The sequence below is a fragment of the Rana temporaria genome, chromosome 1 (genome assembly GCF_905171775.1).
Source record: "Rana temporaria chromosome 1, aRanTem1.1, whole genome shotgun sequence".
In the NCBI taxonomy this organism is placed as follows: domain Eukaryota; kingdom Metazoa; phylum Chordata; class Amphibia; order Anura; family Ranidae; genus Rana; species Rana temporaria.
The window spans coordinates 466,308,207-466,323,762 of NC_053489.1; the positions used below are offsets into that span (position 1 = coordinate 466,308,207).

At 42.3% G+C, this 15,556-nt stretch overlaps 1 protein-coding gene across 2 annotated transcripts in view; it reads left to right on the plus strand.

The window, feature by feature from the left end:
* Positions 1-15,556, plus strand: part of LOC120917126 (complement C3-like) — a 284,580-nt gene that overhangs the window by 218,932 nt on the left and 50,092 nt on the right. For both annotated transcript variants that reach the window (XM_040328185.1, XM_040328194.1), the window contains exons 26-29: positions 4,938-5,094; positions 8,567-8,656; positions 11,617-11,770; positions 14,715-14,878. In XM_040328185.1, the coding sequence (XP_040184119.1) occupies positions 4,938-5,094; positions 8,567-8,656; positions 11,617-11,770; positions 14,715-14,878 (565 nt within the window). The remainder of the gene's footprint in view (positions 1-4,937; positions 5,095-8,566; positions 8,657-11,616; positions 11,771-14,714; positions 14,879-15,556) is intronic.

The following is a 15,556-nucleotide window of genomic DNA, read 5'->3' on the forward strand; positions in this document are numbered from 1 at the left end:
TCTGGGTTTGTGACCCAGACACATAAAGGCAAGAAGTGCTTAACATAAATCATCTCTGTGAATATTAAGCAGAAAAGCCACTTACAAACAGCAGAGGGCAGAAGTTCCCTACACTGGCTTTTGGTTTTCACTTGAGGCGTTGGTTTTTTGGTGTCATGCTTGGTCAGCGGTTTTAAAATAAAGGGATATAAGGTAAAAAAGAGAAAAGAAGCATATTAAGTCATAATATCAAATCAAATGGTAACTTTACTTGTTTATGAAAAAAATATTGTTTACTGGGAAAGCGTAGGAAAACTATACCTCTAGGTATGGTTTTGGACACTACTGGTCTTGCACTTTAACACCACTTCTGGCTAGCGCCTTTATAATGTACTCAGGGGCTTCCTCCCTCCCTTTGACGATGAGGATTCGTTGCAGGAGAGTCCACACCTGGATTACCATGTTCTCCTACCGGACATGATTACCCTATTTCCCACACTCTACTCTAAGTATCCCACAGGGGAATACCCTCACTTGTAGCTATGGTGGAGACCACGTTAAAGGGAGCCAACTCTAAACAGCAGGTGAACTTTGCAGGCTCTGTCGAAGTCCCAAACACGCAACCTCGGAGTAAATGTGTCCCTTGCTCCGGTGCAGGAAATGGTTTTAACACTGGTTTCAGAATCCGATTCTAGCTGTATTGCAGACACACAGCAACAAAGGCAGAATTATCTGCATCAGTATCACAATTCCTCAGACAGATTATGGCTTTCGTGCCGCCATCTATGTCCAGAGTTCGAAAAAAGCCCAACCTGACCAGAATATATCCCTTAGCACCCTTAAAAGGCATGTTTGAGCTTTATCCTTAGAGTTTAGCTTTACATTGCCTTACCCCTAGCTTCCCTGGGACCTTAACTTGGAGCTTTCTGCCTGGCAGAATCCAACATTTGAACCCATCTGGGATATTCCCTTGGAGGTTGTTGCCAGTAAAGTAGCTTTTCTGGTAGCCATCACATCTGTTTGACATGTGTCTCTGAACTCAGGGCCCTTCTCATACATCATAATGACATGGTTGTATTATGCCCTAGTTCAGTGGTCTCCAAACTGCGGCCCGGCGCCCAGATGCGGCCCTTTGCTTGCTTTTATCCAGCCTTCAAGGCATAATTTCTCCCCCGTAATACCAAAGATGGGGCACAATACCTCCCAATAACACCAACAATTGGGCCCAATGACACCAACGATGGGGCAAAATTCCTCCCAATGACACCAACAATTGGGACTAATGATGGAGCACAATTCCTCCCAATGACATCAACGATGGGGCACCATTCCTCCCGCTGATGTGGGGACATTTTCTACTCCCAATGGTAACAGTCTGGCCTCCTTAAAGTCTGAAGGACTGCAAACTGGCCCCCTCGTTAGAACGTATGGAGACCCCTGCCCTAGATCATCCTTCCAAAGGTGGTATCAGTGTTTTATCTCAATGAGAACATTGTTCTGCTATGCTTGTGCCCTGCTCCTAAGCACTTAAAGAAAGCCTCTATACATTGCCTGGACACAGTCAGAACAATTACAGTTGTTGTGCTTTTTAGGGACAGTTTTCCTGCACAGCATTTATTATTAATTATTTTAAAGCTGTTTTTTCCATTAGACAAACAGATTCCCTGTTTGTCCTTTCCTCGGGTCCTTGCAAGGGGCACCCCACTTCAAAATCCACCATTGAACAGCGAATAAAGAATTGTTGCCGACCTTTCTATTCATTGCTTGGGGCATCCCATCGTGTTTAAATAAGTTGCCTATGTCCTGTATTGCACGATTAAGATAAGAGGTATTTTCACTTGCTTGTAAATTCCAGTACAGGATACAGAACACGCTTCCTAAGCTCTCCTTGTTACTTTACACTGCTTGCTACAAATCTGAGGACTTGGAATGGGATAGGGTTATAGGGGAGAACCCCAGGGGGATGTATCTTCAAAAGCTTGCCAGTGTCCAATCACCTGAAGGTACGAGCCTATAATCCATGGTGTATCAATAGGTTGCCTGTATCCTGTTCTGAAAGATCTGGTGTCACATACCTGACGGTTGAGCCTGACTTGTAGCAAGAAGGCCTCGCGTACAACCAGGCTCAAAGACCACCAAGGTTATGAACAGTGGCCACAAGAGCCGAGTGGTGTAAGAGTGCCTGGATCATCTCTTGTGCAGCTGATGAATTCCCAGCAAAGACCAGAAGGTAACAGCAGGTATAATCAGATCAGCAGACAGGAAGCAGAAAACAGGAAGCTGGAAGATGCAGAGCTGTGGAGACACTGGATGCCTAGTCAGACAAGTCGGGTTCGTAACAGATGATCAATCAGACACAAGTGGCAGGCAGAGAATGCTCAATATACAGGCAAAGGTTCGGCAACAGGATATCCGTCAATGTAGATATAAGGGTGGTCAAAAGGCAAGTCAGGGTCAGGATAACAGAAGTCAATCGTAGTCAAACAACCCAGGTCAAAACAGGAAACAGATCGGATCTCGGGAACAGGTAGACACAGGAACAGGTATGAACTGCAGATCAGACAGTGAAGTCTGTGCAGCTGAGGTGTTTAAATAAAACAGCTTGGCACCAATCGCTGCAATCACTCTGTACCATTGTTAACCCTTAGGTTTTTATATATTGTATGATAATTAGGTTTGCTAGTTAGGTATTGTTGTCCCTTGGTTATTGTTTACGTATATTTTCACATTTGCCTTGTAAATCGTTTTTTGTTGTTGGATGGAGTTCTGTTTCACTATTAATATATCTCACCTAAATCATACTTGGTCTGATTCCTGCTTGCTTTAGTGTAGCTCATGGGCATCCGCTGAAATTTTTTAAGAGGGGGTCGCTTCGGCAGCGGCGATACACAGTCGCATTTTACCCTTTCTTAAAAGCGCCCCCCCCCATACGTTAAAATGTAAAAACACCCCACTGTGCCACCTGCATCTTTCAATATCTTTGTCACTTCTGTGTACTCTCCACAACTGCACCTCTGGACCCCTTTACATTACACAGCACCTCACAGCTCTGGACCCCTTTACATTACACAGCACCCCACAGCTCTGGACCCCTTTACATTACACAGCACCCTGCATCACTGGCCCCCTTTACATTACACAGCACCCTGCATCACTGGCCCCCTTTACATTACACAGCACCCTGCATCACTGGCCCCCTTTACATTACACAGCACCCTGCATCACTAGTACCCTTTACATTACACAGCACCCTGCATCACTGGTCCTCTTTACATTACACAGCACCCCTTTCTCTTGACTGAAACACTACACTATATTGACAGTATATTTATTTCAGGTCTAAAAGAGGAACGTTTTGGAATGAGGGACAAATGGATTTGATTCCAGAAGAGGGACAGGCACTCTAAATAAGGGACAACTAGAGGGGAGGGTAGCGCTGCAGTCACTGCTTAAATCGGCCCCAGGGCCAGTTCGGCCCTGCTCCTGGCTCTCCCTGGCGATTCCAAAAGACCCCCCTTTCCCTATGGAGCGGACGCCCATGGTGTAGCTTACTCATCTGGTCATCTCTGCTACCACTGGTTACCTGCACTTGGTATCCCTACTATGCTATATGTAGCAATGACTCTTGAGAGGGAGGCTGAAAATAATTGGGTCCTCCTACCTGATCACTGGCTTCCTGCTCTGTATCTGGACCCAACACGTCACCGACCATTCCTCTGGCAAAAATAAGGCTCCATTCTCTAGGGTATTTTTATTATTTATTGCAGCACTCTAATACAGGAGAGAGTTTAAGGTTTCAGGATACCCAAAAGCACAAAATAGGGGGACAGATAACTAAATCCGCAATGGATCCTATGAGAGTGACCTCTACAAATAAATTCTGATAGACAGAGCAAAGCCAGATAAATCTCTGACCCTTTCAGAGCAGTTAACAGTGTTCCTCAAACCCTCTGTAAGCAGATAAAAATTCCTTAGTCTCTGCGTGACCCTTTTCTGGCAAGAGTATCTCTGTTCAGCCTAGCTCCTTTCAGGCACCTGCTCAAGCCCTTGTGTGGTTTTCAGGGCCCTCGGCGCATAGCACATGCTGGGGCCAAAGCTCTGACAGCGGTTTTTTCACACAGGCCTAAATTATGGAAAGGTCTTTGCAAACATTCACCATGTCCCCAAACCATGAATATGGCTGCTTGGGGATTGAGTGGGTCAGATAAATATTCATGATCTAGGGATTGATTGCCCTTCTTACACTGATTGCTGAACCTCCTTCAGCAACAGGCTAAAGCACGCAACCTCCCAGGCTTATAAAAAAGCTGCAGAACCCAGAAAAGGTAAACATTAGCTCAGGCTGGTTACATGCTTGGCATATTCAAATTAAGCTTAGTGAGGATATCAATTTACATATTATCATATTATCCTTTTTTATCTATGTTTAAAAAAATAACTTAAAGTGGTTGTATTCTCCGCTTGTACATTTTTACCTAATAAGGCTTACCTGTAGGTAAAATGAATATCTCCAAAACTTGTACGGTTTAGGAGATATTCACCTTGCACGCAGCTGCTGATGTCAGCGGCGCATTTGCTCCCGCATGCGTAGGAGTGAAGTCATCACGGCTCCGGCGACTCACGGCACTGAAGCTGCGAACCCGGAAGAAATGCAGAGGGAACATGTCAGCTCCCTCAGTGATGACCAGGAGGCGGTGCGGGCGCTTTTAGGGATCTACATGAGAAAGCATTATTAATAATATGTTTTATATCAACTGTAAAGTAAAATCATTAGATTAGCGATGGCAAGTTATAATAATGTAAGTGGTTGAAAGCTCAAATACTTATTATTGTGAATCCTAACTCAAATTTTCATACCAAAACTACTATGCTGGCAGTTGATTCACCTGTTACATTTTTTAATCTTTTGAACAATGTATTGTGTATTTTAAGGTTTGTACTTGCATTTAATGTTTCAGGCTGACTGCATATGTGGTGAAAATATTTGCTATGGCGTACAGTTTAGCGGGAATCGACAAAGACATGCTCTGCAACAGTTTGAAGTGGCTGGCCACGAAACAAAATCCCAGTGGGGAATTCATAGAGTCTGGGCAAGTTTATTCAAAGGCAATGCAGGTAGCATATTATACTATACTACTTTTTCTTTTCATTTTCTAATGTATATGTATAATCATATGTGACAAGTAATTGTGATTCCTTGTATAATATAAAGAACCACATAAAGTTTCCATGATACTCATTATTAGTATACCAAATATAATGACCTTTTGGTTCCAGTTTTGTCATGCCCAAAACATTCTGATGTCAGATTGGTATTGCTTTTGTATTTAACATACTGTGCCTTGCCAATGCCAGCTTTACTAACCCAGTAGTTTCCCCCCTTTGATAGTTCTATTATTTGCTCTGTATACACTTTAGCAACCAAATGAAAGCTCATCATAAGACAGGAAATGTTCATGTTATCTGTCAGTAGTGGAACAGTCACATCTGTAAATAGAAACTCCCTGAGAGTATAAATCACCAACTTTAACTTTCAGAGTTAACGTGTATGAAAAGCCAACACTTTCTTTGTTTTTAATAAAGTGGGCAAGTCTTAAAATCCCTGTCTGATTTTTGCTGCTTTTTCAGGTACCAAGATTTTTCCTCACTTTCTGCCTTGCTTACAATGATTTTGCCAGACAATAAACGAGGGATGATAAAAAAAAAGTGTCTTTACTTTGGTCTGTATCATTGTTGAAAAAGTCCCCTTGCATTGTGCCCTATGAAATGGTAGCAGGAACAGGAAATTTGTTGTTCTTACTTATTTTTTGCCGGCAGCCATCTTTCATCGTGATTAACGTGGAGCTCTATCGCTGAATGACATGATTGACGATGGATGTACATCGTGGGACTTTTATTTTTTATAAAGGACTTGTCAAATGTTTGGGTGTGTTTATTTCTAGGATACTATGTACCCCTCACTAATTCAAATAGGGTGAAGGCTAGTTTCTGGGGGCCTCCTTGTTTTTAAACAGGAGTTTCCAGATTCTGATAAGCCCTCCACCCGCAGAAACTGCATGTGAGAGGCTTAGTGAGGTGAAGTGCATTTTAACGTATTGTTTATGTCTAGTAAGGAACATAAGCAAAATTAATTACAGTAATTTATTTTATAAAGTAATTAATCTGTGCAATAAAGCAACCTTACATTAACTTATCATACTAGCAGACAAATATAAATGACGATGAGGGGAAAGGAAAAAAAGGAAGCAAGTAATAGTTTCACTAATAAAATGAGGCAAGATTCTGATGAAACAGATGCAGGTATTGAAACAACCAAAAGAGAGAAATGATATCCAAACATGCGTAGGATTGATTCATAGGTGTGTTTCATTGCGAATCAAACCTAAATCAATGTAACAAATTGAGCCCCGCTGCCACTGTCCTAGCACCCGATGCATCCTCGGTTTCATTCAGTTTGCTGGTGGGAAGTTTGGCAGCTGAATGTAAACAAATGAGTGGGAATGTTGGCTCAAGAAACTTGATAAGCAAAGCAGGGGCAGCAACAGTTAAGATGTTTGGATATTGATAGGGAGGGCAGCAACCTGGCCCCTTTTATCTCACAAGGTATGAGAATGTGTCACCGTCTGTCAGCAGTATGAGGAACAGGTGCTTGGTGTGCTCCTGTGCAAGTAATGTAATGGTTATAATGGAAATACACCTATGGGGGCAGATCCTCATACATTTGCATGGGCGCAGCGTATGTGATATACGCTACGCCGCTGTAACTTACTTTGCAAATTTTTGAATCCTGAAAGAATTCGCGCAAGTTACGGCGGCGTAGTGTATTTCTCGTGGCGTAAGGGCGCGGAATTCAAATGCGGCGAGTAGGGGGCGTGTTTCATTTAAATAAAGCGTGTCCCCGCGCCGACGGCGTAATAAGGCGTACGCCTGTCGGATCTAACACAGATGCCGTCGTAACTTGTTTGGTGGATACCAAAACTAAGATACGACGCGCAAAATTTTAAATTACGCGGCGTATCAACAGATACGCCGGCGTAATTTCTTTGAGGATCTGCCCCATGGTGTCTTAGTAGATAATAAAATGAGCAAGGACTGCCTAGTTTTGGGGCTTGGTGCACACTCTGATGAGAGTGAACTGGTAAGCAGCCCTGTGGCTCAGTGCAAACTGGCCATACTCACTACAAGTGCAGAATCTATTTGTTCATTTCCATAGACCACAGTCTATACTGGGAATAAAACTGATGGATGGCAAGGAGATAAGAGTATCCAAGATATATAAGAAGATAATATAAGGAGCTGATTAGGTCCACCACACTCCATCCAAAATTAAAATGTAAATTACACTTGAAGCCCCTCCCCCTCTCAGCATGCAGCCCCATTCCTGTCAGCTATCTGTCAAATGACACTACTGCTTACTAATATTCTGGAATTTTAGAGTATGGAAGGGAAATTTTTACATTGAGGCCTTGTTTAAAGCCTTGGCATAGAATCCAAGGGCCAGATTCACAGAACAAATACGCCGGAGTATCTACTGATACTCCGGCGTATTTTCAAATTTGCCGCGTCGTATATTAATTTGTGATTCACAAACAAGATACAACGGCTTTTGGCTAAGATCCGACAGGCTTACGGCTTCGTACGCCTTTGGATCTTAGGCTGCAATACTTCGGCCGCCGCTGGGTGGGGTTCGCGTAGTTTTCCAGCGTCGGGTATGCAAATTTGCTTTTATGGCGATCCACGAAGCTACTCGCATGCGTAACGTCGTTTTTTCCCGTCGCAAAGTTAAGCAATCTTTTTAATGGCTTAACTTTACACCAGCCATGTTAAAGTATGGCCGTCGTTCCCGCGTCGAATTTAATTTTTTTTTTTTTTTCGGCGTAAGTACGTTCACAAACACGTCGGGGCGCCGTAATTTCGCGCAAAGCACGTCGGGAAATTTACTAACGGAGCATGCGCAGAACATTCGGCGTGGGAGCGCGCCTAATTTAAATGGTACACGCCCCATTTGAATTAGGCGGGCTTGCGCCGGACGTCTTTACGTTACTCCGCCGCAAGTTTATACTCAAGTGCTTTGTGGATCAAGCACTTACGAGAAAAACTTGCGGCGGTGTAACGTAAAGACGATACGTTACGCGGCCGCATTTGTACATGAATCTGGCCCCAAGTGTTTCTAAAGACACAGGGGTAATTTAACGTCTAACAAAGGTGTAGGCACTACAAGTTGCCTGAATTTTAGTACTGTATGTAGTGCTGTCTTAATCACTTTTGATGCTTGGTCAGGTTCACGTTAAAGGGAACCAAAGTTGTTAATAAAAACAAAATTACCAGCAGACATCCCCAGGAGCCTGCAAATCAGCTCTGCTTTCCAATTTAGAGCCTTTAGTACTCAAAAATTGGAAGTGCTGGATTGCACACATAACAACCCCAAGGTTAAATGCCTTGCCATACCTCTTTCTGCCTCATAAGTCTCACCACTGTCTTAAAATCTTTGTATGTCATAGTACATAATGCACTTATTCTCATATGTTGTGTTTGAATCTTTCTTTGAAAAGTGTTGAGAGAACCTGTTGCTTCTTGGTCTTTTTAGGGTGGATATATTAAGTCTGAATCCTCATCGTCTCTCACCGCCTTTGTACTAATTGCATTAGCTGAAGCTAAAGAGAGATGTGATATTAAAGTGAGTACCATAAAGTGTCAACTGTACAAGATGCGCAGTTACATATTTATTACATGTAATGTTATACTTGAAAATCTGATATTTTACATTGGCCTGACAAGTTATAGGACCATCTATACAAATATGGAGATGCAGGTATTAATTAGACAGATCAACAAAAATATTATTGGAAGACAATTAACAATCCACATGTGTTGGTCAAGGTAAGTAAATATAAAGTGTTAAAAAAAAGAGAAAAGAACTTTAGATATGTTTTATTAGCCTTGTTTTAGATAGAGGAAAGAAGTGTTGGCAAAACTGACAAGTATTTTTTCTGTGTGACGACTGTTGAATATTTGCCTACCAGTTGTCCTGGTGAACACTGTCAGAGATACTGGAAGTAAGCGAAAATCCCAAATTTTGCATTTTCACAGAAACAGGAATAAAGGGAATGTTTTCCAATAGGGACACTTGTTGAAGTGTAGCATGATCCCAGTAGGAGCTACTGGTTAGATTGGGTCCTCTGTTCTTTGCTTTGACCTTCTCCAGTCCCCATTAGGCCGCGTACACACGGTCGGTCAAAACCGATGGAAACGGACTAAAGGACCGTTTCATCGGTCCAAACCGATGGTGTGTGGGCCCCATCGGTCAGTTATCCTTCGGTCAAAAATTTTAGAACTTGCTTTAAAATTGAACCGATGGACGCCTAACCGATAGGTCAAAACCGACGGTTAGTATGCAAAAGCATAGGTTAAAAACCCGCGCATGCTCAGAATCAAGTCGACGCATGCTTGGAAGCATTGAACTTAATTTTTCTGAGTAAGTCGTTGTATTTTACGTCACTGCGTTGGACTCGATCGTTTTTTGAACTGATGGTGTGTAGGCACATCAGACCATCAGTCAGCTTCATCGGTTAACCGATGAGAACGGTCCTTCGGACTGATCGTGTGTACGTGGCCTGAGTCAGCTCTCCTGCAATTTTTTGGGCATGCAGACAGATGCAGTCACATGGACTCCCATAGTGCCAAAAGGAAGACGCTTCCAGTGCAGTCTATTTCATCACTCGCCCTCTTAGGCCTCATACACACGATAGGTTAACCAGAGGACAGCGGTCTGATGGACCGTTTTCATCGGTCCAAACCGATCGTGTGTAGGCCCCATAGGTTATTTAACCATAGGTTAAAAAAAAGCCAACTTGCGTTAAAATTAACCGATGGATTCCTAACCTATGGGGAAAAAACGATCGTTAGTAGGCACGTCCATCGGTTAAAAATCCATGCATGCTCAGAATCAAGTCGACGCATGCTTGGAAGCATTGAACTTCGTTTTTTTCAGCACGCCGTTGTGTTTTACGTCACGGCGTTCTGACACGATCGTTTTTTTAACTGATGGTGTGTAGGCACGACGGACCATCAGTCAGCTTCATAGGCTAACCTAGGACAACGGTCCTTCAGACCGTTGTCCTCTGGTTAACCTATCGTGTGTACGAGGCCTTACTGTAGTGTAAGGGTCCATGAGTCCCATTCTATGGTTTATGTCCTTGACTTCATTCCCATGATTCTCAGCATTCTGCATTGAAGTCCATGGGCTTTCCTCGCTATAGCTCTCCCATTACTGCAGGGAGGGGATAGTGCAACACAACATCCAGCATAGCTGTTCAAAGTAAAACTGACTGTAAAGAGGACAATGGGGGTTATTTACGAAAGATAAATCCACATTGCACTACAGGTGCACTTGAAAGTGCACTTACAGTGCACTTGGAAGTGCAGTCACTGTAGATCTGAGGGGAAGATCTGAAATGAGGGGAATCTCTGCTGATTTTATCATCCAGTCATGTGCAAGCTAAAATTATTATGGTTTTTTTTCCCTTGCATGTCCCCCTCAGATTTGCAGTGACTAGCCTTCCTAGTGCACTTGCAGTGTAAAATGGATTTGCCTTTCGTAAATAACCCCCAATGTCTCCTTCTCCATGTTTCTGTAGTCCATCACCAGGCTGCAAAGGTGGCAACTGCCGAGGATTTGCCTGAGAGATTTCCTGTAATTCCTGTTGTGTCTACAGGATAGGATGTGAAGGGAAATCTTTTGCAATGGAAACAGATGGCAAAAAAGAAAAGAGGTTTTAACATGTTCTCTATTAAAAAAAAAAAACATTTTTAAAAATGTTAAAGGAGTTGTAAGTGAAAAACATTTTTCACCTTAATACAATCTATGCATTAAGGTAAAAAAACATTGCATAACGCCGCCCCCCCCCCGAGCCCCCATTATACTTACCTTAGCAAAAAAACAAAAGAACAAAAGCTGGACAGCCGCACTCCAAAATTTTCTTTAAAAGAGATGTCTTTATTTTCAACTGTGCATACAGTCACTGCAAGCCCACAAAAATCAGTATGGCCAACGTTTCGCACTGGCGTCAGTGCTTAGTCATGGCTTATACTTACCTTACCCCTCGAAAGTCCCACGCGGTCCCGAGATCCTCTTCGCCGCTCAGCCTGGCCGCTGATTGGCTAGAGCGGATGGGATTGAGAGCAGTGCAGCCATTGGCTGGCACTGCTGTCAATCACATCCAGTGACGCGGCACGCCGAGGGGCGGGGCCGAGTGATACAGTGAGCGGCTATGGCCGCTCGCTGTATCACGGGAGCGCCACTCGCAATTAGTGACCACCATGCAAGCTCTCGCATGAATGTGAATACTAATTGCGGGGAGGACAGAGACAGCCGCTGAGGGACCCCAGTAGACGTGGATCGGGGCCACTCTGTGCAAAACGAACTGCACAGTGGAGGTAAGTATGACATGTTTGTTATTTTAAACGTAAAAACATTTTTTCCTGTACAAACGCTTTAATATGATTTTAAGAGGACAATTAAACAAATTTTTATTTAATGTCTGAAAAAAAACTAAACATTTGCTTTCTGTTTGTATTATTGTACTTTTCAACTAGGATAACACTTACCATTACTGAAATGTTTCCCTTTTTTTTTAGGAAGTCCAAGATGCAATGCAGAAAGCCAAGAAATATCTTGAAAATAAACTTCTGTCTTTGAAACAAACATACAGTGCAGTAATCACTTCATATGCCCTGGCTTTAGTGGGAAGCACTAAAAATGAAGATTTCATTGATCACTTGGCAGATAAAAGTTAGTATGTCCACAATTTGAGTGAAACATTTGAAACATTGGCATATGTATATGTTTTTCTATCTATCTATCTATCTATCTATCTATCTATCTATCTATCTATCTATCTATCTATCTATCTATCTATCTATCTATCTATCTATCTATCTATCTATCTATCTATCTATCTATCTATCTATCTATCTATCTATCTATCTATCTATCTATCTATCTATCGATATATCTATATACAATTTTTTATAATTTTTTTGCTTCAGTCTTGTATTTGCCTCCCTTGCTATTCTTTTACTATAATTGTATATTCTAATTCTTGCCCTTACACTGTTGGGGACAAAAACAATACTAAAAACTCAATAGAAAGATATACCCTTCTTAATGCTAAAGAAAATATTTTGGCAGTAGTTTTGGCAAATTCGCATCAGACATACTGTCTCTCATTATTATTATACATGATTTATATATGTAGCGCTACCCCCGAAGGAGCCGCTGATTTGTTGTGGGGATCGGCGTATTGAGTTACCTTAGTGTTGTCTAGGGGTGCAGTTGGAGAACAGAGTAGTGAGCGAATGTCCAGACAATGAGTAAAGGTTTTCCAATGCTTTATTTCCAGGCCAACACGGCCAACATCAACGTCAAATAGGAAGAAAAGGTTGATGAAGCAGAAGGGAGAACTTTGCAGTATCAGGCCTGGATATGAACCGAGCAATCCTGCTCTCAGTAGTATTAAATTGCAGTTCGTCACCACTCTAGCCAGAGTGGGTGAAGTGCCCCCGGACAGACTCCTGCCACAAGCCTGGCAGCCGAAGTGTCACTTTTTAGATTGCTGGGAGGAACAGGCCTCTCTCACAGACCCGGCTCTAGGGCCTCTGCCACAGGCCTATTACTTTGAATGAGCTAAATGGATGAATTGAGCGAATCCTCCCAGTAGATTTAAGCTTAGGTCAACGGATGACAGCAAAGCGTACCTGTCAGCATTCCGGTTTACCAGATCCCTGATGGTTCGTTCAAGCTCTGTTGGATAACCTGCCTCCGGGCTCCCCTCAAGCCGACCCCCCCCCCAATCGAACGGCTCCTGGCCTGGGATCTTGTCAGTAAAGCGGGGGACCCAGCAATATAGAACTCCGCGTAGCATTTGACCCCAGCCTGGAAGGCCATCACCGGGGTCCGTTGGATGCGCGCACCCTAAAGGTGGATGCCGCACCTGTAACCTGTAACCCGCGGGAAGAACCAATAAAGATGGCGTCTGCCCCAGATATACCCCTCCCCAGCATGCTCCGCGAGGGAAAACTCCTCTAATTGGCTGCTGGGGAAAAGTGGCTCTGCCAGAACCCCTCTAGCGCCACCTGTCGCCCAGGGGTGAAAACAACACCCCTGGAGCACAGACTGACCTACAGGACATTTCTGGAATGACAGCAGCCCAAATTTGACAAATTGTGAATGACGTGCTAGGAAGAGCAGAGAGGACAATTTGGGCAATATGTGCAGATGAGGTTGGTGATATAACTGGGGGTGATGTTGTGGATGGCATTGTAGGTTGTGGTTAGTATTTTGAATTTTATACGTTTGACTAGTGGAAGCCCATTAAGAAATTGTCAGGAAGGGGCAGCAGTCACAAATCGGTTAGAAAAGTGTATAAGCATTCATAATAGACTAAAGGTGGATAGCGTGTGTAAAGGTAGACCAGTTAGGAGGGAGTTGCAGTAGTCAAGGCGGGATATAACCAAGGAGTGAATACATTGTTTTGTGGTGTCATTAGTCAGAAGGGGGTGAATTCTTGAAATGTTGCGGAGGTTGAGGTGGCAAGATTTAACTAGTGATTAGATGTGGGAGCTGAAGGAGAGGTCAGAGTCTATGATTATACCGAGCACCCTGGCATGTGTGGAGGGACCAATGGTTGTGCCCTTGATGTTAATAGTAAAGTCATTGGGAGTGGATAGGGGAGGAGGAAATATTACAAGCTCAGTTTTATAAAGATTGAATTTGAGGAAGTGATGTGACATCCATACTGATATTGAAACATCCAATGAAGCCATGGTTGAGTTACTGTTCTGTCACATTCTTGGGGAGTGTAAATGTCAGCTTGAGGAGCTAAGGAAGTACAGGACAAATGTGAAAGGGAACTGAACAAGTTCCACTTCTTTGGTTGAAAATGAAAATGCATTTTTAATGAATATGAATATTTATTTGAAGTATTTCATAATAACCTGTCAAAAAATGTCTTACATTTCTAATTATTCATCCCTGACCATACACACTGGGCATTTTGCCTCAATTTATGAGACTGTGGCATTTAGCTGTGGGCAGAGGGCACAGAGAGCTTAAATGTTCATGCCATTAGATGCACCACCCAGCCCCGTAGAACCTAGCAGTACTAGTTTAGGGTGGTAAGTACCAAAGGATGCATGCTTGGAATGAACACTTTTTTTGTTACAAACTTTCATACTTGGGCGCATATTGCCCTAAATGGTCTTATAGCTAGATGCACTGACTAGTCCCATAGAGCCGCAGCGGCTGGTGGCCCTTTATAAAGTTTGACAGGCTTCAGGCAACGAAGCTGGATGGTGTGCCTGTGAGTTCTACCTGCAACTAAACTCCAGAGCCTCATGCATAATACTAAATTCCCACTGTGCATGGGGCCTAATAATTCAAGAAACAAAATATAAACAAAAGCACAAAACATTCCCTTTAATGCATCCTCTTAGTGAAGAATACACTTTACTTTTCTCAGCTAATTTGTTTTTAATAAACTAGCAAATAACTGCACAGTCACAATTTACCTTTTCTTCTCAGGTTATATAAGGACTTTATGCTTGGGAAGCAGACATGCTAAGTTGCCTATGTATTTGCTTTCATAGATATACTCTATTATACCATAAATGAGTTGATCATTCCATCTAAGTAATTAAACTAACGTTTCTCTGTTTTTGGCTTTTTTTTTTTTAAGCTGGTACTGTCTGGGTAGTTGAGAAATCAGGTTTATATACTGTGGAAGCTACTGGCTATGCCCTACTTCAGAAACTGAAACTGAGAAAATATGAGCAAGCCCAGAAAATAGCCAATTGGCTTGTAGGCATAAGGAGTTTTGGAGGAGGCTACGATTCTACACAGGTGACTTTTCATTAATAAATAGTCATCTTATATTGATGAATTTTTGAAATGACATCAAAAGAAAATGAATAAATAAATCATTTATATATATTTGCAAGAAAAATTATATGAATTTCTGCACAAATCGGTCATAAAATGTGATCTGATCTTTAACCACTTCATTACTGGGCACTTAAACCCCCTTCGTGTCCAGACCAATTTTCAGCTTTCAGCGCTGACGCATTTTGAATGACAATTGCGCGGTCATACAACACGGTACCCAAATTATATTTTTATCGTTTTTTCCCCACACATAGAGCTTTCTTTTGGTGGTATTTGATCATCTCTGCGATTTTTTTTTTGAGCTATAAACAGAAAAAGACAGAAATTTTTTTTTTACTTTTTGTTATAATAATATTCCATTTAAAAAATAAAAATAAAAAAAAATTCCCCTCGGTTTAGGCCGATAAGTATTCTTCTACATATTTTTGTTAAAAAAAATCTCAATAAGCGTTTATTGATTGGTTTGCGCAAAAGTTATAGCGCCTACAAAATAGGGGATAGATTTATGATTTATTTTTTATTTTTTAGTAGTAATGGCGGCGATCTGCGATTTTTTTTGTCAAGCCTGCGATATTGCGATATTACGGCGGACATATCGGACACTTTTCACACAGTTTTGGAACCATTCACATTTAA